Source organism: Pipistrellus kuhlii, unplaced genomic scaffold (assembly GCF_014108245.1).
Source record: "Pipistrellus kuhlii isolate mPipKuh1 unplaced genomic scaffold, mPipKuh1.p scaffold_m20_p_6, whole genome shotgun sequence".
Classification (NCBI taxonomy): Eukaryota; Metazoa; Chordata; class Mammalia; order Chiroptera; family Vespertilionidae; genus Pipistrellus; species Pipistrellus kuhlii.
The window spans coordinates 65192275-65214892 of NW_023425562.1; the positions used below are offsets into that span (position 1 = coordinate 65192275).

At 38.5% G+C, this 22618-nt stretch overlaps 1 protein-coding gene across 16 annotated transcripts in view; it reads right to left on the reverse strand.

Moving 5' to 3' along the window:
- The window catches only part of TASP1 (taspase 1), a 233348-nt gene that overhangs the window by 75757 nt on the left and 134973 nt on the right, over positions 1-22618 (reverse strand). For 14 of the 16 annotated variants that reach the window (XR_004984368.2, XR_004984367.2, XR_004984369.2 and 11 more), the window contains one exon: positions 8466-8576. The exons of the other annotated variants lie outside the window; for them this stretch is intronic. Coding sequence is in view for 11 of the 14 variants with exons in the window: in XM_036418444.2 (XP_036274337.1) it covers positions 8466-8576 (111 nt within the window). In the remaining 3 variants the exon portion in view is untranslated. The remainder of the gene's footprint in view (positions 1-8465; positions 8577-22618) is intronic. 16 annotated transcript variants of the gene reach the window in all.

A 22618-nucleotide genomic window follows, 5' to 3' on the forward strand; every position in this document is an offset into this window, starting at 1 on the left:
AAAGAAATTTCTAAAACATATTCATGCCCCCACACACAGACTTACAGCAGACACCTTTCAAAGTTTACTCCTCCTCCCCAAATAATTACAGAATTCCTAATCACAAATTCAAGTAAGTGGAGACGGCAACTTGGCTTAAGTGTTTTAAATAAATACACATCTGCTACTTAAACAAGAAGACGCTCTGAGCTTACCCAATTTGAAACTGAAAATCAACCCAGGAGAGAGGTAAGTAGCAGAAAATCATCAGTGTCATTGAACCTCAGATGGACTATGTGAGAGTCCCTCCACATAAACTGCCCATGATTAATGCTAATGAATGGACTGGGTTTTACCACATTCACAAAAGGTTATGAATAGGTTGTTTGCATATACTCTATTCTTCTTTCATGAATATATAGTCTTTACAGGCTAAAAAATCAGTTACTCTAAAATACCTGATGACTGAAAAAGAAAATGAGGGGAAGCAACTTTACAACCTAAGAAGCAATTCTAAAATCTATTGAGCATTATAATAATTATGAATTTATTTATTTACCCATATCCACGAAGTATAACTTAAACCCTATTCAAACTAATCACTCAAGATACTGCACAACTCAGCCTTCAGCTTCATATGATTTAATTTTCCTTTCCTTCTTGCAACATTATAATTATGTGCTCTGTGTTTACTGTAACTAATATTAGTGGTTTCTCCACATGCTCAATTAAAGGAACAGACAAAAAAGCTTTTTGATCACCTAATCAGTACCCTTAGGAGAAAAAAATATTGCTAATGTGGAAACAAAGATCTTCATTTTCTTTTTTTTCTTTTTTTCTCTATGGAATAAAACAAATTCCTTGTGTGGTTTTAATTACGTCTTAATATTTCATAAATATCTTTAAATATAAAATTCAAAATAAAGTACTTATTGTGAAATAGTTAAGCAGCTCCCAATTCTGTGATGGCACCAACCTTTAAAATCAAGTCCATGGTCCCTAAAAATCAAATGGACACACAACAAAACTATGGCTCTTTTTAAAGTAATATGACACTGTTTACAGAATTGTTGTTTTTTACTTTTTTAATACTGTGCTTATTATTTGGTTTCCAATCAAATAATATTACCAATTTATTTCCAGTTATCAAAATCTGAAAGCTAACACATCTGTGGTTAACATAATCATCCTCTGCTATTTAGAAAGCTCCAATTGTCCAAAATACATGGGATTTCCAGGCTCTGAGAGAAGGCTAATTGTGTAAACAGGGAACCTAAACCACAGGGAGAAAATCAACTTCAGCTGTGAATGGCCAAAGCCCTAGAAAGTTACACGTCTGTGGCTGTTTACCCATTTCCATTTATTCTGATAAATCCAACTTGTTAGTCAGCAGCTGATCAATGCTGTTAGTAATTTAATACCATAACAAGATTTTTTTTTTTACTTATTTGCAAGAGTAGAGGAAAAACTGAAAAATGGTTGAGTCTGCCCTGAACAGACTTGACCAAGTTTTATTCCAAGGTTCTCCTTCAGAAACAATGCATCAGTCATGTCACAAAAGGTAACATCTGGGTTTCTTGGAAATTGTGATGATTCTGTTTCTTACACTCAACATGCACTGAAAAATCAAATTTAGGTATTACTCAATTTAGTAAATAGATGAACTATGTATTTTTTAATTATGATTGTCTGGATCAATATATGTGATTTCTAACCATTCATTCTAGCCATATAATAATAATAATAATAATAATAATAATAGTAATAATGTGTCAAATTTTTACTTCTTTCAACAATGCTGATTATTATGTAGCCACTCTTACTATTATCAAGAACTTTCTAGCCTTCCTACTGTGAGCTTTCTGCATCTTGTTTTAAATAAGATACATTTCTGGGAATTTTATTTCTTAAGCTTCTATTAAAAAAAAAAAAAAAAAAAAAAAAAAAAAGGAAGCCACTCTAAAAGGCTGTAACAACTCACCAGAAAGAGAAAAGCAATTAGCTTTTTTTTTTTTTTTTGCCATTAGCTTCCTAAAGAACATTCTTGAAGGCCCTTAGAAAACCACATTTATTTCTAAAATGAATGTCATCCTTGTAGCCTTTTGCCATCTCTCTTTTCTTATTTCTTTTTGTCCCCATTCCACCTAGTCACTTAAATTTATTCCAATTTATAAAACTTCTGCACACTTAAAAATATTCTGGGGTTCTACATAAGTATCTTATGTCATGTGGGAAGAAAAATATGATTTATTTTGCACCTCTGTGGCCCTCTATGATATGTACTCCAATTAAAAAAGGAAATATGGGAATATGGAAAGTACAGTACTATCTTCAATAAGTGTGTGTGTTAGGACACAGTTTAAATGCAAAGTTGTAGATGCCAGTCATCTATCAAACTCTAAACCATCTAGCTTGTCACCAAAGACCTTGACTCAAAGGCCATCTTCACCATTTCTGGTCCTTCTTCTTTCCCAGCTGCTCAGAGGAGTTATTTTTGACCCAGCCATTGCACAAGCTTGAACTCAGGCCCTCCAAAGCCTAAACCCAAAAACTCTTTCTTGGTATTCATTTACATCTCTAGGCTCAACCTTTGGTTATGTCAAAACAATTCCTTCGGCCTCTGGTTTCCAGATCAGTGTCTTTGGCTGCATCCACTGATCCTCTCTCTTTTATCTCCGTCACAGGCTACTTCTCCACCCCCTCAAAGGCAGGTATCTTCTAAGGTTTTCACCTACAGCTCTATTCTCAATTCATTCAACAAGTATTTTATTTGTTAGAAACTGTTCTAGCTGTTAGAGATATAATGAAGGGGAAATAAGAGTGAAATCTCTGCTCTTAGTACAGTTTGTGACTTGCTAAAGGGAGATAGAAAATAATAAACAAATATGTATAGAATAAATCAGGAAGTGCTAACAAAAAAACGTAAACCAGAGTAGGAGAGTAGGGAAATGAGTAAGTATTTTAAGTCAGGTGGTTAGGGAAGACCTCTTTGACAGCATGTCATGCAAGCAGATTCAGCCTTCAGAGCTGAATCATCATTATGTAGATGATACCATAAAGTATGATAATAAGCCCAAAGTCTCAACTTCCCTCACAAGCTCCAGTCCCAAATATTCCACTCACTACCTTGCTTACAAATACCTCTATACCAAATGTCAAAGTCCATCCCATTTTCTCTGCCTGTCCAATGTTCTATACATGACATTCTCATAATCTCTTATTAGCATACACGTTCAAATCAATCAGAGTCAAAACTCTAGTTTTTTAATGTCTTTTTGACTGTATCTGTCACATTCAAATAACCACCAAACCCCAGAGGTTCTCTCTTTGAAGCTCTCTGGTACCCAATTCTCCTTTATATTCACACTAATTCTGCTTCTCTAATTCTCCTGGCCTTCACCCTATAGTTGCAAAGTACATGAATATCCTATTAATAAAGAGGTAATATGCGAATTGACCATCACTCCAACACACAAGATGGCCGCCCCATGTGGACACAAGATGGCCAGCAGGGGAGGGCAGTTGGGAGTGATCAGGCCTTCAGGGGAGGGCAGTTAGGACAAGGCATGCAAGGGAGGACAGTTGGGGCAATTAGGTCTGCCGGGGAGAAGTTAGGCGTCAATCAGGCTGGCAGGGGCATGTTTAGGGGATGATCAGGCTGGCAGGCAGAAGCAGTTAGGGGCAATCAGGCAGGCAGGCATGTAAGCAGTTGAGAGCCAGCAGTCCTGGATTGTGAGAGGGATGTTGGACATCTCTCGAGGGGTCCCAGATTGGAGAGGGTGCAGGCTGGGCTGAGGGACACACACCCCCCATGCACAAATTTTGTGCACCGGGCTTCTAGTCTGTAAATAAGAAGATGGTAAAAATTCTGAGAGTATAAGAGCCCAGGGCCCAAGAATTAGTAACAAAAATAATAAATTCTTCTAGGAGTCCCTCAAGCTCCAAAAGGACTACTGGCCACCCCTAATTGCTCCCCACTGCTGGCCTCATCACCCCTCACTGCCTTTAACTACTCCCCCTGCCAGCCTGGTTGCCCCCAACTGCCTCCTCCCTGCCAGCCTGGTCACCCCTCACAGCCCCCCTGCCAGCCTAATTGCCCCCACTGACCTGGTCACCGCCAACTGTCCCCCCTGCTGGAGCCTGGTCACCTCTCACACACCCCCACCCCGAAGGCCTGGTAGCCCCACAAAGCCTGCTGGCCTGGTCGTCCTTCACTATCCCCCCTGAAACCTGCTTGTTCAGTTGTTTGGTTGTCCCTCACTAACCCCCCTTCAGCCTCGTTGCCCCATGAAGCCTGCTGTTCAGTCGTTTGGTCATCCCTCAGTAACCCCCTGCCAGCCTGGTTGTAGGCAGCCATCTTGTGAGGGCATGAGGGTTAATTTGCATATTACCTCTTTATTATATAGGATAACTTCAATTTTTGGCAGAAAACCACAAGAGTAGACTACCTTCAACCTCAACTGTTGATGGCATTCTGTATTTGACAATGAAACTATGATATCGCTAGTATTCTTAGAACATATCCCAAAGGAATAAAATAAAAGAACATAGTGCAAAACCACTTTTTAAAAGTCATAATATATATACCACATAGAATTTTTCAACAATGGTTACACAGACTGTAGGTTCATAATACTAATAGCTTAGAAATTCAAAACGAAGAATAGAGACATTTGAGTTTTGTAGATAACATTTTATCAGCCAGTATATTTATTAGTGAGCAGAAGCAACTGAAAAATGTTCTGTGACATTACTTGCTGAGCAGGAAACTATAATGCCACCCTGAAGTTCATATACCACACATGAAGCCATAGTTTGCATGATAAAGGAATAATTCATGAAACCAAGTTTGTTAAAAAATAACTATGAATAGGAAAAGTAACATCTGAATCATTGTAAGGGTGTGTGTGTGTGTGATCACTTAAAAAACACAACTAAAAAGAACATCTATTTACTTTTCCTTACCTAACTAAGCACTCAGTCTATAATCAGCTGGCTAGCATGATGTATTATTAAGGCACTATTTTTACAGTACCCATTTTTATGGGTTTTGTATGTTACACAAACAGTGGTTTTTTAAAAAAATGCATGAATTGGTTACTCTCTTTTATGTAACCAATTCCTATATTAAGTCAAACCAAAGCTCTGGAGTTTGGCATAATGGTAATGCAAGTAGAAACAAAAAGAGTTCAATCTTCTAAGTGTCTTTCAATTGTACTCTATTCATTCTATCACATTAAAGTCTCATTTACCAAAATATGATCACTGCAGTTTGTTTCAAATTGTAAAAAAAAAAAAAAAGAAAAAATCTTTATTTTAATGTCCCTGAGTACTTTAGAAGAAATACATACAAATATTATTTTATTATAATAATATTGGAGTGTAAAATTATGTTTTTTAAAAATCCCTTATTTGTGCAGAGGGTCACAGATATCAAACATACCACCACTCAGAAAAAGGCAGGGTTATTTTAAAATTCCACTATGACCCTTTAGAATCCTAGATTTAAGATAATTTTACCATTAATTGTCAATTGAAAGTATATCACCCAAACAGTACAACATACAAATTGTCAAAAGTTATGAACAGATAATTCACAGACTCATGGAAAAGGCAAACTTATAGACAAAAAGATGCTTGACCTCACTCATCAGAAAAAGAGAGAATAAAACTGAAAACCATTTTTTTAAATACATTATTTTGAGTATGTTTTAAATGTTTGAATCTGGAATTCTTAGGACTGGGTTCAATGTGCACTATGTCATGGGATCCAGTGGCAAAATGAAATACTGCAGTCAAACTCTGAGTAGTTTTAAAGAAGAGAATAGTTTTAAAGAGAAGAATTTTAAAAAGGAGAGTGCAACAAACCAATAGAAGAGAAAGGAATGGAGTTCAGAGAATGCTTAGCAGGGACCCAAATCTGGAGAGGTAGACCCTAGCTTAAGCATGTCAAACTTGTGGCCCCTGCCCATTCTCATGCTACCCTCATGACTAAAGTAGAAAAAGTAGCCTGCTATGCATGAGGACTGACAATTCCAATGATTATTTCAAGTTTTCAGAACACCTGACTCCACTACCACCAGCATCTGCTGTCAGGACTGAAGAAGCTGAAAATGCCATACTGAATTCCACAGTGACAGAAGTCAGTAACTCATACTTAGGTAGAGGGCAAGTCCCATCCCAGCAGAAGCCAACAGTGGGAAGAGGATGACTGTGAACCAGATAGTCCCTTCCACAATGACAAAGAAGCTCCCTGGAATCCAGTCACAACCAAGTGGAGATGGAAGAGTGGACAGACAAATATAAAGTGCCATCTAAAGAGAGACTAGGGGACTAGCAGAATAAAGGCCAGGAGTTGCATGAATCTGAGCTAGAGAACATAAACAGAGTTAAAAACAGGCACCACCCTTCCTGAAATTCCCAGCATGTGCTCAAGAGAGGCTGTGTGGTGTCAGAAATCTAGAAAAGGTGTTCTATCCACAGATCCATATATGGTCCATCTGCAACCTTGCAGGGGAGGGCAGTTGGGAGGGACCAGGCCTGCAAGGGAGAGCAGTTGGAGGGGACCAGGCTGGCAAGGGAGGGCAGTTAAGGGCAATTGGGCCGGCAGGGGAGTGGTTAGGGGTGATTAGACTGGCAGGCAGAAGCGGTTAGGGGCAATCAGGCAGGCAGGCAGGCAGGTGAGTGGTTGGGAGCCAGCAGTCTTGGATTGTGAGAGGGATGTCCGACCGCCCGTTTAGGCCCAATCCTGGTAGGAGATTGGGCCTAAACGGGCAGTCGGACATCCCTCAAGGGGCTCCAGATTGGAGAGGGTGCAGGCTTGGCTGAAAGACACCCCTTCTCCACCCCACCCCCATGCACAAATTTCTAGTAGTTAATAATTCTTCATCTCAAACTTCCCCTGGTTCACCTAATGTATGGTTTCTATATCCTAAACGGACCCAGAGGGCTACACTACCTCCTAATGTCAAAATCAAAGCCTGTTAACATTTTCTCTTTCTCTCATGATGCCTCCCTCAAAATCAGCATTTCCTCTCCAATCCCTGGAGCATCCCCAGGCCCTAATATCTCTCTCCTATAGAGATAGTCTATTGAGCTCTACTCTATAACCCTCCCCACAAACATCATCCTATCTGTCAACCTCAGAAGACATAACCTATCACATCAAATGTGAATGTCTACATTGAGATTTAAAGGCCTCTGAGACCTGGCCTTACCTGGCCAGTCCAGCCCCACCACACACTGGGAATACTTCCCTCCAGGTAAGAATCATGCAGTTGTCTAGCCCTCACCTTGCCTAATCCCAATGTCATGTCTGTGTTCATGTTCTCTTCTTCCCCTTCTTTTCCCACTAATCCCAGAGCCTTCTGGAACCAGCCCTAAGGGCCCATCATCCATTAGTCCTTCTGGAGTGACATTCCTACTTGTCTGTGTTGCCTTCACTATACAGTTAACACTGTGGTACATCCTTTCGTCTTAATTCTCTAAGTAGACATACACCCCCCTTCCCATTAACCCAGTGATACTCTTTCTCTCATTCATGTGGTCATGGCTAATTACCCTAATATATTTAATGCTTTATATTTCTTATAGTGCTTTACAAATTTTGGCAGAGTGATAAGTTCAATATTAAATGAAGGGAAAACTGGACTAAGTCAAACAGTTTTAACCCTTATAGGTTGCCACATGGAGCCCAAGCAGGATTTCATCACAACCCTATACAACTGTATGTGGCAGTATTGGACCCATAAATACTGAATTTATGGATGGACCTGGAAGACTGCTCTGCTAAGTGAAATAAGCCAATCTGAGAAAGACAAATATGACATGATCTCACTTATTTGTGGAATCTAATGAATAAAATGAATTGACCAGCAAAATAAGACCTAAAGCATGGAGGCATGAAACAGAATGACATACCTCAGTGTGGGGATGGGGGGATGAGAAGAGATAAACCAAAGAATTTCTATACTTAATATGCACAGCTCATGAACACAAGCAATGGGGTGGTGAAGACCTGGGGTGAAGGTGGGGGGCGGGGGGAGTAGGAGCTGGGCAGAAGAAAGTAAAGGCAGATGGGGTGGGAATGGGAGACATCTGCAATAATGTCAACAATTTATATATATTAAATAAATAAAAATGCTGACTTTTTAAATTCAAATTATATTTTAAAACTTTTAAAGAAAGTTGTACCTTGAACTTTATTTTAGTAGAATTTTATTCCATTGTATATCACTTGAATGCTAGCCAATATCTCACAGCTTGGGCATTAAATGTGACAAATTTCATGCTGTAGTAGCTACTTTGATGGAATTAATTTCACAACCAATATTAATTGAGAGTCTAAGTCTATGCCAGGCGCTGGACCTATGTATAGGGATAAAAATGTGGCACCTGACTCACAAGGCATATAACACAGTAAAGAAACCTATATTTTAGAAGGAACATTTTCTTGATGTTATACTTACTGATAAAGTTATACTTACTGATAAACTTGTTTTGCATAGTCTCCAGCAGAGCTTGGTGAGCATCCTCAGCCTGTAAAGCATGTGAACATTCTCTAGCCAGTATGGTGCGTACAAGATGCTCCCCACATCCTAAAAAAGTGAAGAAAACCAAAAAATGTTGAGGAAAAGCAGTAGTAAGCATCTGTCTTGTGTTACGAGAATTAAAACACCCTTATGCACTTCTTAAGAAGTAGTTGTGCTGGAGAATAATTCAGTGATGGATGAAATGATTTCTATGAATAATTTAGTAATTTTAGTAATGAGATTTGGCAGAAACTAGAGAAACACATGACTGTCTAATCTCAAAAGGAAACAAACACACAAAAAAACAACAAAACTCTTTTTCATAGGAATGATTTGCACAATACAAGAATTTAGATTCTCTACCTAGGAATCTCCTAGGGTCTGTTACATTTCCATGGTTGGGTAACTATAAAAAAAAAAGTGCTCTATAATTTATTTATCTGTTTACATTCCATTGACCCTGGTCTCCCATTTCCCTCTAGTTCCTCACAAACCTGGGAGCCAGGGGGAATACGAATCAGCCAGCGCCAATCTGAATATCCCCCTCCCAACTTTTCACTGAAATGTTCACCACACATCAACAACTGTAAAGTGGACTTAATAAAACAGCACCTTTCTTATCTTCTTTTACGATTTATATAGCTTTCAAGGGTGAATACTCTCTGTAGTTCTAAAGAAAGAATGTGTTTTAACCCCAAATTGAATTTGACCCTTCAGACCCACTTAAAAAAGGGTAGGCATGGTGGTGAAGGGCACTGCCTAGAATCTGATTACAGTCTCTACCTGGTAAAAGTAAGAAACTGCCTACAAAAGTAGAGATGAAGGAAATTTAATTTATAAGCTGGCAAGTCCAAATAAAAGATTGCTAAACAAAGAGCCTGATTAGAAAAAAATGTAAAAAAGCTACTTGGACAGACATTGGAGAGGTAAGCCTTTTAAAAATATAGTAAACTAGAGGCCTGGTGCATGAAAATTCATGCACTATAAGGGGGTGGGGGTGGTCCTTCAGCCCAGCCTGCCCCCTCTCACAGTCCAAGAGCCCTCAGGGGCGGGAGATGACCCAGCGATCAGAGGAAGACAACTCTCTCATCACACTTCTGCTGATGCCACTGCCAGGGGCACAAGCCTTGGCTGGCCCTGGTTATCTGAGCCTCGGGCAGCCCTGGGCAGCTGGGCAGCTGCCATCTGAGGCTTGCTTGCACCTCAGACTGGCCCTGGGTGGCTTGGGGGCTGAAGGGACTGGAGACTCCGGAGGCAGGCACCCCAGTGGGGCTGAGGGGACTGAGCACCACCATCTTGTGGGTGTGGGTGCCATCATCCTTCAGGGCAGGGCAGTCAATTAGCTTATTCCCTCCTTATTGGCTGTGGACACCACCATCTTTGCAATGGCATGAGGGTCAATTAATATATTCCCTCTTTATTAGATAGGATGATATTAGAAATGCTTTTTATATATAATATAAAATCAATTTCACTATTAAAATTACAGAGTTCTCTTATTCAAGTGAGAAGAGTAGATACAAAAGATCTTTATAAGATTTTCCTTAAAAACTTTTTTCCATTCAAAATGATTCCTCTTCCCAATGGAACAAAAGTTCCCATCTCTTAAAAAAAAAAACATCCTGTCAAATGTGTTCCGTTAGTTCATTAGAAAATCAAGTCCTCCATTAATTCACATAACAGGGGAAGGATATCAAATGATCTAAGCATTTACTGAGACTAAAATATGACTCAACCCTGACGTCAAATACAATCACAGCAAAAAATAAGCATCTCCAGGATCCACTCAGTTTCCCCAATGGACGAGGGACACAGTAACTTTGTTTCATGTCATTAATTTGCACATAAATATGTGCATGCACACACACTGCACTGGTAAATGGAGAGGGCTGGTAATTAGCAGTCCCAAAGAAATGTGGGCTGAGATTATTAAATGAAATAACCTCTTTTAATTAATGCCTTAAAATTCTTAAATTCATGAAACTTAACCAACACAAACATATGACACACAGGTCTCTGTTCAGCTAGTATGTATTATGGCAGACATTAGGCACTATCAACAAATCTCGATACAGATACAAGCTGTAATTATTGAACCTTGCTGGTACCTTTCATTTCAGAAGTATTTTCATATAAAGACATCTCCTTTTTCTCTCTCACCCTTTTCCCCCCTCCATACATACATGCACATATAAACACACATGTGTATATTACATATACACATACAATATAGGCTCACTGCCAAAAGTACAAACTGTTAAAAAAAAAAAAAAGGTGTTTTTTGTTTGTTTGTTTGTTTGTTTGTTTTAAATCTGATATTTTGCCTGAAAGAATTCCCATATACTTTGGGTAAAGTGGAAATGTAAATACTATTTAAGATTTAAATATGTCTTTGTGAATATCTATACTTACGGGAAGACCTAGGTATGCAATTTAATATGTAACTTTGTAGGCATGATTATAGTGATCCCTGTTTGGTTAAATTTTTGCAGTATTATTTTTATAATCAGGAAAAAATGACAATAAAGCAAATAGAAACCATTTTTGACATTTACTATACTAAGCTCATGAAACTCCATAAATTTTAATTCCCTTTGTGTACATATCTGATGTTGAGCAGTGAAATGTTATACTTTAGAACAATAATAATTGTTAGGAAATTGGCATATTATAAGCTAAATGAGTGTTCAGAAGGTTATGTACACACACCTCGAGTCAAACAGCTAAACCACATGAAGTTAACATTACATCAAAAATACACAATATATGTCAGAGAGACTTTTCCCTCTGTTGTTCTACAGGAATAGCAAGCAGGGTTTCCATGTGATTGACTTTACCCAGGAACTTTAAAAATTATGACTACTATTCTGACATATATCACCTCCAACATAAGAGCCTTGACACCAAAAGCTTGCTCTCCTGCAGGTTCCAATCAAAGAAAAATTTGACTTCTGTGGTTTTACCCACAGAATTCCAAGGTTTCTTAAACATGATGCCATGTAGTTGAAGTGTAATTCAATGGAAAACAGTTTCACTTTTTATTAAAAATATTAGAAATAAGCCTTTCATTACATCCTCCTTTTGTCCTAACTCATGCAAGTAAGAATGTATTTATATTCTCAGATCTCAGCAAGAAATATCCTATATAATAAAGAGGCAATATGCAAAATAACCCTCACAAGATGGCTGCCTACGACCAGGCTGGCAGGGAGGTTAGTGAGGGATGATCAAAGGACTGAACAAGCAGGCTGCATGGGGCAACCAGGCCAGCAGGGGGGTTAGTGAGGGATGACCAAACGACTGAACAGCAGGCTGCGTGGGATGACCAGACCAGTGGGGGAGAGGGGGCAGTTGGGGTTGACCAGGCTTGCAGTGGGGAGCAGTTAGGGGTGACCAGGCCGGCGGGGGGGGGGGGGGGGGGGGGGGCGTGAGGGATACCATACCAGCAGGGGGCTGTTGGGGCAACCAGGCTGGCACAGGGGGTTGGGGAGGGGCAGTTGAGGGCAATAGGCAGGCAGAGGGGCCTATTGGGGGTTATTAGGCCAGCCGGAGGTAGGGATGGGAGGGAGGCCAGTAAGGGGCCACAAGGCCGGCAAGGGAGGTAGTTGGGGGCAACCAGGCCAGCAGGGGGGAGCTGTTAGGAGCGATCAGGTGAGGGGTACTCAGGCTGGCAGACAAGGACAGTTAGGGGCAACTAGGCAGGCAGGCAAGTGAGCTATTAGGAGTCAGCGGTCCAGGATTGTGAGAGGGATGCCCAACTGCCGGTTTAGGCCTGATCCCCAGGAAGGTGCAGGCTGGGCTGAGAAGCCCCCACCCACCCCACCCCCAATGCATGAATTCCATGCACTGGTCCTCTAGTGGATTATATATAGAATGAAGACCAAATACCTAACCTAGAAGAAAAGAGAAATAAATAACAAGCTATTTAGCATCAATAAAAATGACAACTGAATGGATTGAAACACATAGTGAATTCATACCTTATGTTTTAAAAAGCTTTTGTTGCCCTGGTGAGGGGACTCAGTTGGTAGGAGCAACATCCCATTCACCAAAAGGTCATGGATTGGATTCTTGGTTAGGGCACATACCCAGTTTGTGGGATCAATCCCCAGTCAAGAAGCATACAGGAGGCAACTAATTGATGTTTTTCTCTCCCCCTCTCCTTTCTTCTCTCTCTAGAATCAATGAAAAATATCCTCAGGTGTGTGTGTGGGGGGGGGGGGAGCCTTTGTTACTTTTAGAGGATAATATGGAACCAACTTAATTTTCTGAAAATTGATAAATAAGTAAAAACCCAACATGAATTTCTCTGTAGTTCTTATAGGAACTATACAGCAGGGTAACCAAATAGTTTATGAAGAAAAATTTTCTCCACAGAATTATCTCAGCTAATAAAGAAGAAATTAACAGAATTAGAATACTGCCATTTGTAATATTTAATGCAACACTCATAACTGGCTGCTAATATCACAAAAAAAGATACAACCAGAGACTATATATCTCTTGACAAAATTACACGTTTACAGTGTTCCCCCTTCCCCCCACTGAAAATATTACTGAATCTGATGAAACCTCCAAATGCAATGATCACTTTGCAGAAATAAAGGGCCTGCACATTAACAGGCATTCTGAAAGAGAAAAGAGAAAGAATGGGAAGGAGGCACTAATATCTGAAGAAACGATGGACAAAATTTCCAGATTTTTAACCAACTTCTATAATAAAAATCTACTTTTCTCCAACAGATTTGTTGCCTGACTTCAATGTTATACTTCTATATTGACAATACTTTCTCTTAAGGCAAGATAGCAAAGAGCAAGGGAGGTCTCCCATAATGGGGTTTGGTCCCATGCACGTCCCTTCCCCATATCTGAGGTCATGAGTTGGTAAGAGTGAACGTGAACTAATGTTACACATGTTATATTTCATCTGACCTTAATCACACACTTAGTATTTTTATTTCATCTCTAGTGACAAATGTATCATTCAAATTAAAATAATTAAAAGTAGGTAATGCAATAGCCCAATAAAACCATGTTGTCAAATCATGTTTTAGTCCCAAAAGGTAAGTAACAAACTAAAAAGTGATTGCAATGAGGGTAGAGAAACACGAAAATTTACCAACTCTTGGCTGACATTAAACATAGAGTTTCATTGCATTTCAAGATAAATGTTAATCTATTTTATTTTTGTCTCGTTTTGTGGTGGCAGCAGTGGTGCTGTGAGCCAAATGATTACAAAATGGAAATTAAAAGGCCCCTAATACCACGTTTTTCATGAAGTATCTACATATAGGGTTTTAAGATAGTATTTAAATGGTAGAGGATTTTGACATAATTCCTCCATGAACACACATGAGTTCAGTTCTTCACTGTGTCCCCATGGTAATCAAACCTGGAACCTATTATACACAAGAAAATGAGATTAGAATTTTTAAGTACAACTCCTAAACTCACAGACCTTTCCCTCCTTTGGGAGACTATTTCTTCTAAACCACACTAACCTCAGTTCTGATACAAAGAGCCCCCAAAGGGGCAGAGTGAGATTGCACTCACAGGAGAGACATAACCCCCACATTCCCAGCAGCCTGGGTACAACAAGAACACAGGATCAGCAGCAACAAAAGCTCGCATTCAGCACCACTGGCACACCACACATCTCTAAGGATCACTGATGATTTTGAAGTATTTATGCCATCTTATAAATGCTGCCATTCACTCTCACTGCGGCTAGTGGGCATCTGAAAAAATCTTTCAACACATCCCCTGTTAGAAGTCCACAGGGACAGATAAGTAATGAAGAAAGGCCTTTCCAAATTTAAAAGGAAACATTTGGTACTTCAGTTTCCAGTATTGCAACATCTCTTTTTTCAACAAAGGAATTTATGACACAGTACGTCACCTTTTCCCTGTCCGTGGACTTACTGCCAATTTTGGAGTTGGGTTACTTCTGGTTTTCAAGCCTGTCTTGTGAAATTAAAGAGAGGGCTGCCTGAAAAGTGATGGAACACACATGATTTCAGTTCTCACAGTGTCCCCATGGTTATCACACCTGGAACCTATTATATACAAGGAGAAAACATAAGGAGCTTTATAAAGAGGTGGAATAAGTAGTGAAGATGTTTAATCTGGTCAAATCCAAAGATTATAGTCGCCAACACACATTTAGTGTTTCCCCAATATTCAGTTCTCTCTAACCCACAACCCTATGGATATTTATAGTAATCTATTATAAAGAACTCAGGCTTTTCCAATTTTTTTATAAATAATATATAGACAAAAGAAAACCAATTTTACAATTATATCCTAGAGAGTTCCTCTCCTGCAAACTTAGCATTTCATAATTATTTATCATGTGGATAAATATAGTAGAACAGTTACAACTAAACACAGAAAAATATCTCCTCTAGAGCATAGTGGTAGACATATGCTACATATAGAAAATAGTTGATATTTATTAGTTATTATCATTATCAATTTTGTTGCAAAGATATAACTAAATCACAAGATTCAACTATCTGAACAAGAAGTAACTGCATAAATGGGAAGAGTTCCAGTTTTGTAAATGAGGGAATACTTTCATAGATTAAAATCTATTTCAAAAGAACTAAAACAAAAAAAGCTTCAACAAAAATGAGTAGTGAGAATCCTTTATCCAATCTGTCATATCAGAGGGTCTGTGGTTAAGAACACAGAGTGGTCCCCTCCCAAAGCTTGAGCCAGCCCTTTCTTTTGCCTTTTGTCAAAGTCACATCTCAAAGTAGAAATTGATCCAATATTCACTTTGGGTGGGAATACAGATGATGAAAAAGAATCTTGCTTTCTGTTCAATTTAGTTATCTAAATTATAAAATCTAACTAGGACACCAGAGACAAATGGTACCAGCATGGAAAAAAAAATCAGAGGCAACCACCCACAGTAGAAGTGTTGTTGTTAGCTGTGATGGAGCCCTAAAATTCTATCACTACCATTGCATTTGTCTGGGATGCATACTACATATATGAGCATAAGACTTATCTACACTTGAGAACTTCATTAGGGCAGCAGCCATGAAAGAAGCAGCACTGTGTAACATCTACTTGATGCTCTCAAACCTCTACCTGGATTCCTGTTCCATTGGAGAGAGCAACCACAGATAAGAAAACCATCTCCAGTGGTCCTCAAATGAGTCACCTAAAATCTGTGTGCCTCAGTTTTCTCACTGGGGGAAAAAACCTACTTGGATTAAATGACTTTAAATTCCTCACTGGGAAAAATAAATAACCACTTAAATGGCTTTAAATTCCTTACAGGACACAATCTGATAACTGAAAGTACTTTTTAGGACTTCAATAACATTTTGGTTAAATTTTAATTAAGAGGCTTGCAATAGATAGAACACTTATGAAAAATCCCTTTTAAAAAGTTATTAATTAATGAAATAATATATTTGTTTCATTCAACTACAGAGAATTTTATTTTTTAAGATCATTGACTCACTGAGTCACCATTAATTGATCAACTACTATATATATCTGGGGCTTTCACAAATATCATATCATTAAAATTACAATTAACATGTATGAAAGCAACATCATCCTGATTTGACAGATAAGAAAAGTGAACTAGAAGAGCTAAGATTCTAAGATCCAAGTCTTGTACTTCCAAGTAACAGGTTTGCTCCATGGTGGCCACAGAATCAGGCTAATGTCATTATACAAATAAAGAAGAAACAGGCAAAGAAAACTTAAAAGCCTCTAAAACCTGAATCCAAAGATAAGATCAAAGAAATAATTGCCTGCAAATAAGTAGTACAATGAATTCTGATAGCAATATTTAGGACTGTAGATAGCCCCCATATTTAACTATAATATCTTAGAAACAGTCACTAAGCAGGTCTCAAAGGAATGTTAAAATTGGAGATTTCATTTTGCATCAAGGCCACAGTATGCATTTTATAATTAAAAAACAAACCAACAAACAAAAATCCAAGATGTCCTTGGCTGAGTGGTTCAGTTGGTTGGAGCATCATTCCATTTCCAAAAAGTTGCAGGTTCAATTCCTGGTCAGGCACACACCTGGGTTATGGGCTAGAACCCTGTTTGGGGTGTATACAGAAAGCAACCAGTTGATGTTCCTCTCCTAACTCACTCTCTCTCTCTCTCTCTCTCTCTCTCTCTCTCTCTCTCTCTCTCTCTCTCTCTCCCTGTGTGTGTGTGTGTGTGTGTGTGTGTGTGTGTGTCAAAAAACATATCCTTGGTGATGGTTTAAAAAAAGTCTGGTTATAAACATCAACAATAATGTAGATGTAATGTAATGTAAAATAGATATCTCAGTATACATAGTGATTATATAGGTAGTATAAAGCCCACAAGCAGAAAGGACATACGCAAACCAATTATGCTATACCAGAAATTTAACCTATAACTACTAAGTCAACCATATTAAACATTAATTAATAACTTTCTTAATGACAAAATTTAGAAGAGATTTATAGAGGTGATCCAAATGTCCAGAGCTCTTTAAAAACTGAAAAAGGAAGTATGAGTTGATATTATTTCTCAATAAATTCCTCTACACAAAGGAGAGACAATATAAATCATCCCATTGGTTTTAAAGTTGTACCCAGAGTTTAAAAACAACACTCAGCATTTAGAGGTTTCATGAAGCATGATGACGAAAAGCTTTAAATCTGCTCACTGCTTATTCCTTTCTCCATTCAACACAATGTCATGGGTGGTTCTGAGAGTGAAGAAAGACAAAAGATTTCTGAAGATGGAGGGGAAAATGGTAATTATATTCAGTTGTCTATATCAGAGTAGAATTTAAGGAAAAACAATGAAAAAATAGTCCCAAGCTATCTTACTATGACTATTAGAAATATCCTATAAGCAGATAAAAGGAAAAAGCAAAACAGGTAAGCCACTTCAAATGAGACAGTGTATTATAGCAAAATGCAAATCCTCCTATCTAATATAAGAGTAATATGCATATTGACTGTCACTCCAAGATACAAGATGGCCACCCCCATGTGGTCAAAGATGGCTGCCCCCATGTGGACACAAGATGGCCACCACATGAAGGCCTGCAGGGGAAGTTGTGGGAAGTTAGGGGTGACCAGGCCACCAGAGGAGGGCAGTTGGGGGTGACCAGGCCAGCAGAGGAGGACAGTTGGGATGGACCAGGCCTACAGGAAAGGGCAGCTGTGGGCAATCAGGCAAGCAGGAAGGACAGTTAAGGGTGACGGGGCTGTCAGAGAAGGGCAGGTGGGGAGAACAGGTCAGCAGGAAAGGGCAGTTGTGGGGACCAGGACTGCAGGGGAGGGCAGTTGGGGGGACCAGGCCTGCAATGGAGGACAGTTGTGGAGACCTAGGCCTGCAGGCGAAGACAGTTGGGGGGAACCAGACCTGCAGGGGAAGGCAATTATGGGCAATCAGGCCAGCAGGAAGGGCAGTTAGGAGCAACCAGACTGGCAGGGGAGGGCCGTTAGGGGTGACCAGGCCAGCAGAGGAGGACAATTAGGGGCAATCAGGCCAACTGGGGAGCAATTAGGCGTTGTTCAGGCTGGCAGGGTAGTGGTTAGAGGGTGATCTGGCTGGCAGGTAGAAATGGTTAGGGGCAATCAGGCAGGCATGCAGGTGAGCAGTTGGGAGCCAGCAGTCTTGGATTGTGAGAGGGATGTCCAACCGCCAGTCGGATCAGGCCTAAACAGGCAGTCAGACATCCCTCAAGGGATCCCAGATTGGAGAGGGTGCTGGCTGGGTTGAGGGACCCTCCCCCCCTGCACAAACTTCATGCACCGAGCCTCTAGTAGGCAATATAAAATTTAGCATTTTTCAATTGACATTATATTAGGAAATAATGCTAGCAAAAAAAGGAAATACAATCACTTATATTAAACCATTTATTTTAGCCAAGGAATTTATTTACAATTTTATTCAAAGTTGCCGAAGCCGGTTTGGCTCAGTGGTAGAGCATCAGTCTGCGGACTGAAAGGTCCCAGGTTCGATTACAGTCAAGGGCATGTACATTGGTTGCGAGCACATCCCCAGTAGGGGGTGTGCAAGAGGCAGCTGGTCGATGTTTCTCTCTCATCGACGTTTCTAGCTCTCTCTCTCTCTCTCTCTCTTCCTCTCGGTAAAAAATCAATAAAATATATTTTTTTTTTTAAAAGAAAAGAAAAATACTATCCAAAGTTACTAAGATCATGCTTCCTAAATCTCCTCAGTCAAGAGAAAGAAAGTTATATCTTTGCCTAAAATTAAATGGTTCAAGAAATTTACAGAAAATCCATGTGTAGATTCCACTGGACCCACAAACCCAAAATTAACAACCCACACAACTATTATTTTATTTAAAAACCTATAAGCATATGGTTATAAACCAGTAGGCTAAATTTTCATTTTGATTTCCAATAAAAATACTTACTGCGGGAACCATGAATTCTATGTGACAAAGGCAATAGTGATACTATCATTACCTAGAGGCTAACATGAAAGTTTTGGTGAAAATAATGAAATTAGATTATCATGGTGCTCACTTCGGCAGCACATATACTAGAATTACACATTAGAACCATACCATTATCGATTATAAAGAAATTGGAGAAATGGCTGGTTCTGGGTCTGGCTAAAGAAGTATCCAAGAGGAGTCTGAGACATCTTGTTCTACCTAAAAACGAAGATACTATCGAAGATAGCCATGTCAAAAACCACAGAAGCCAACTTTAAGGGGCTTTCATTGACAAAAGATGAAACCATATTCCCAGCCAAAAGAACAATGGCTCCAAACTCTTTAATGTGTCTTTCAAGCCACCAAAACTGATCTCTTGGATTTCCACTCCTAGTTTAGGATAGAGAAATTTGCAAAAGTCCATCACACCCACCCTAACAGCAGCAGCAAGCCAGATAAGCTACAACATTGATTTTTTTTTTTCTTTCAAAAGTCAGGGAGGTGGTGATGCAAAGATATCTCAATGAACTAAATTCCCAAAAGGGACAGGCTTTTCCCATGAGAGAAGAGGCCAACGGCACTTTTATTCTCCAGAATCAGTGAGAAAAAAAGAGAAATGCTACAGATGAGGCTAAGGAGACACTAGTTGAACTCTAACAAACTTTAAATGACCACATATGGGTCAGCATAATGAATTCTAATCCAGAGAAGCACCATTAACTGAGAAAATCTGATTCCACACATTGACTCTTTCCCTGCAGGTCTTCACCAAGAGCTTCAAAGACCTGGAGTTAACACATTCCACATCCTCAATCACACAGGTCTTCCCTAAGTGCAAAGCAGCAGCATGTTGAAGGTTGGGATGTGGCCAAAAGAGAGCCTCCCCCACCAACCTGCACAGAGCTGTCACCCAGTGCAAGGCAGCAGTCACCAGACAAGGGTAGACAGGTGGAGCTAAGAGAAATTCCTCAGAAGCACATTGGGTCTTTCCTAAGTGCACTGCAGCAGTCCTTCAAAACATGAGTGCAGGGCATCAAGATGGAGGAAGATCTTAGAGGTGGAGATTGATGCTGTTGGTGGCTAAAATCCACATAGCAAACTTCACAGTAAGCTGGCAGCCAGATTGTAAAGGGAAGAAAGTAGGGAGAGGGGGAGAAAAGGGAGAAGTTAAAGGGGAGGAGGAGATTCATTGCCAGTGGATTTGCAGTATAAAATAACAAAGGGCATTCTTTAGGCTAAAGGGACATAATACCAGAAGAAGCCTGGCAGTAGGAGTAAAGAGTACTAGAAAGAAGAACTGGCTATGTAAATTTTTTTTTTTAATTATAAAAGCCATTAAGTGTGTGTACTTGTGTGTGTGTGTGTGTGTGTGTGTGTGTGTGTGTGTGTGTGATAACTAACTCATTAAAGCAACAATAACAATAATGATGTATTGTGGGATTTACTAGTATAATATACTGTGGACTTTAAAATATATGCCAAGAGCTCAAAGGGTGGGAAAGAAATAATGGATTTACACTGTCAAAGGGATCTTACATTGTTTATAAAGTGATATATTATAACTTTAAAATAAACTATGTTAAATTAATGGTGAATACTGTAATCTCTAGAGCCACCACCAAAAAACATAATACATAGAACAATGACAAAATATTATTAATAGAGGAGAAAGATAAAATACTAAAAAAACAACAAAACAAACCAAAAACTCAACCCAAAGAAAAACAGGTTAAAAAACAGAGAAACAAAAAAAGAACAATAGAAAACAAAAAGCATGATGGCAGATTTAATACAATTACATGTCAATAATTATATTAAATGAAAATAAACTAAACTCTCCATTTTAAAAGGATCAGATTATCAATGTGGATTTTTTAAAAACCCCAGTTTGTTTATAAGGCTTACCTTGCCTTTATAAGTTTAAAGGCAAGGTAAGCCAAAAGTCAAATGAGTCGAGAATTTGACTGGCATTAAGCATAAGAAAGCTGATGTAATTATATTAATGTTAAACAAAGTAAATGTCAAAACAAAGAGATTATCTAGAGATAAAAGAAGATCTTTTATAATGATAAAAGTATCAATCTTTTAAGAAGATATAACCATCCTAAATGTGGATATATCTAGTACCATCTAAAAATAGAGCTGTATTTAGAATACTTCCAAGTGTTAAGAGTTTCTACATTTGGAGGGTAGAGGGGAGAATAATAATGAATGCAATGAGCTGAAACACATCAAATATATACAAATCCATAAATTGGCAATTTCTCATGAACAAATAAATAAATGTAGACTTAAAATGAATAAATAAGTAAATCCTAATTGAGTATATTAGGAAATTACCCAAGTATCATCTTATTTTGAAAATTGAGGTATAAATTAAAAGGCCTGAGTATCTTTCCTGCCTTTCCTGTATAAATTGTACCTCTGGATAGCCAAATAGATAAGAAAAAAAGGTTTTGTTTTTAGAAGAATTATAACTAATAAATTCAGAAGAAATGATAGAATTCTGAGATATAGACACACAGCAGAGTATTATACAAAAGTTAAAGCAAGTACCCTAGAGTTAGAGAGCAACTATATTGACAAATACTATGAAAACATAGTATTTAGTGAAAGAAGCAAATCACAGAGAACTATATACCATATAATACCAGACTCCTATAGCTCAATAAAAATCATAAAAAAAGAGTATGTTATTTAGGATGCATACATATGTGATTAAACATTTTTTAAGCAAGAAAATTATACACAAAATGTAAGACAATGGTTATCTCTGGAGGAGAGGCAGGAGTTTGGGAAAGAGTAGGAGTATATTATTACTAATGTTCATGTTAAGCTGATAAGTTTGAGGGATTTAATTTTAGTTTTATTTTCATAACTTACATATGTAATACATTCTTTTATATAAATACAATAATTCAATTTTAAAATACTTAGTTCTTAACAAGAAAAAAGACATAACCAGTCAATATCTATCAAAATCCTTAAAAATGTCCATTCCTTTTGAGTCATCAAACATATTTCCAGAAATTTAAGCTAATAGACAAATATACAAAAGCTATGTATAAGAAAATCACTGTTATTAGAACAGCAAATATAAACAAATAAATAAATAATAAAACAAAAATCAATAAACAACCTAATGGTCATTCTAAGAAATAAGAAACTAAAATAACCACTGAATAGAATTTTATGCAGCTATTTTAAAGTAATAAAATTACTATTTAAATCATTAACTTAGGAGTTAGAGTAACGGAACCCAAGTTTGGCTGCCTGCTGCCACAAAAACCAAATTCAGAAGACAAATGCTGGTGAATAAGGAAAGAGGTTTATTCAAGTGCCAGTCACCTGAGAATATGAAGAACTCTTCACAAAACCCATCTCCACCTCTCAATGCAGGTAGAATTTTTATAATGACAGAGAAGAAAAGCAGAACAAAGAAATCAAGGGAGGGGGCTCAAAAGTTCTCTACATGCATGCCAGTACAGTCCATTCCAATAATAAAGACCTCAAAACCGGTCAGGTGATGGTCTGGTGTACATCATCCTGGTTTTATGTCATCTTGCTTCTATGGCTGAAGGTCACCAAAGCTCCCAGAACTGGGATGACTGAGTCTTTATCTTCTGTAGTTAGTTCCTAGGATTCTTATACAAACATGCTGTTTAGCTACAAGCTACAT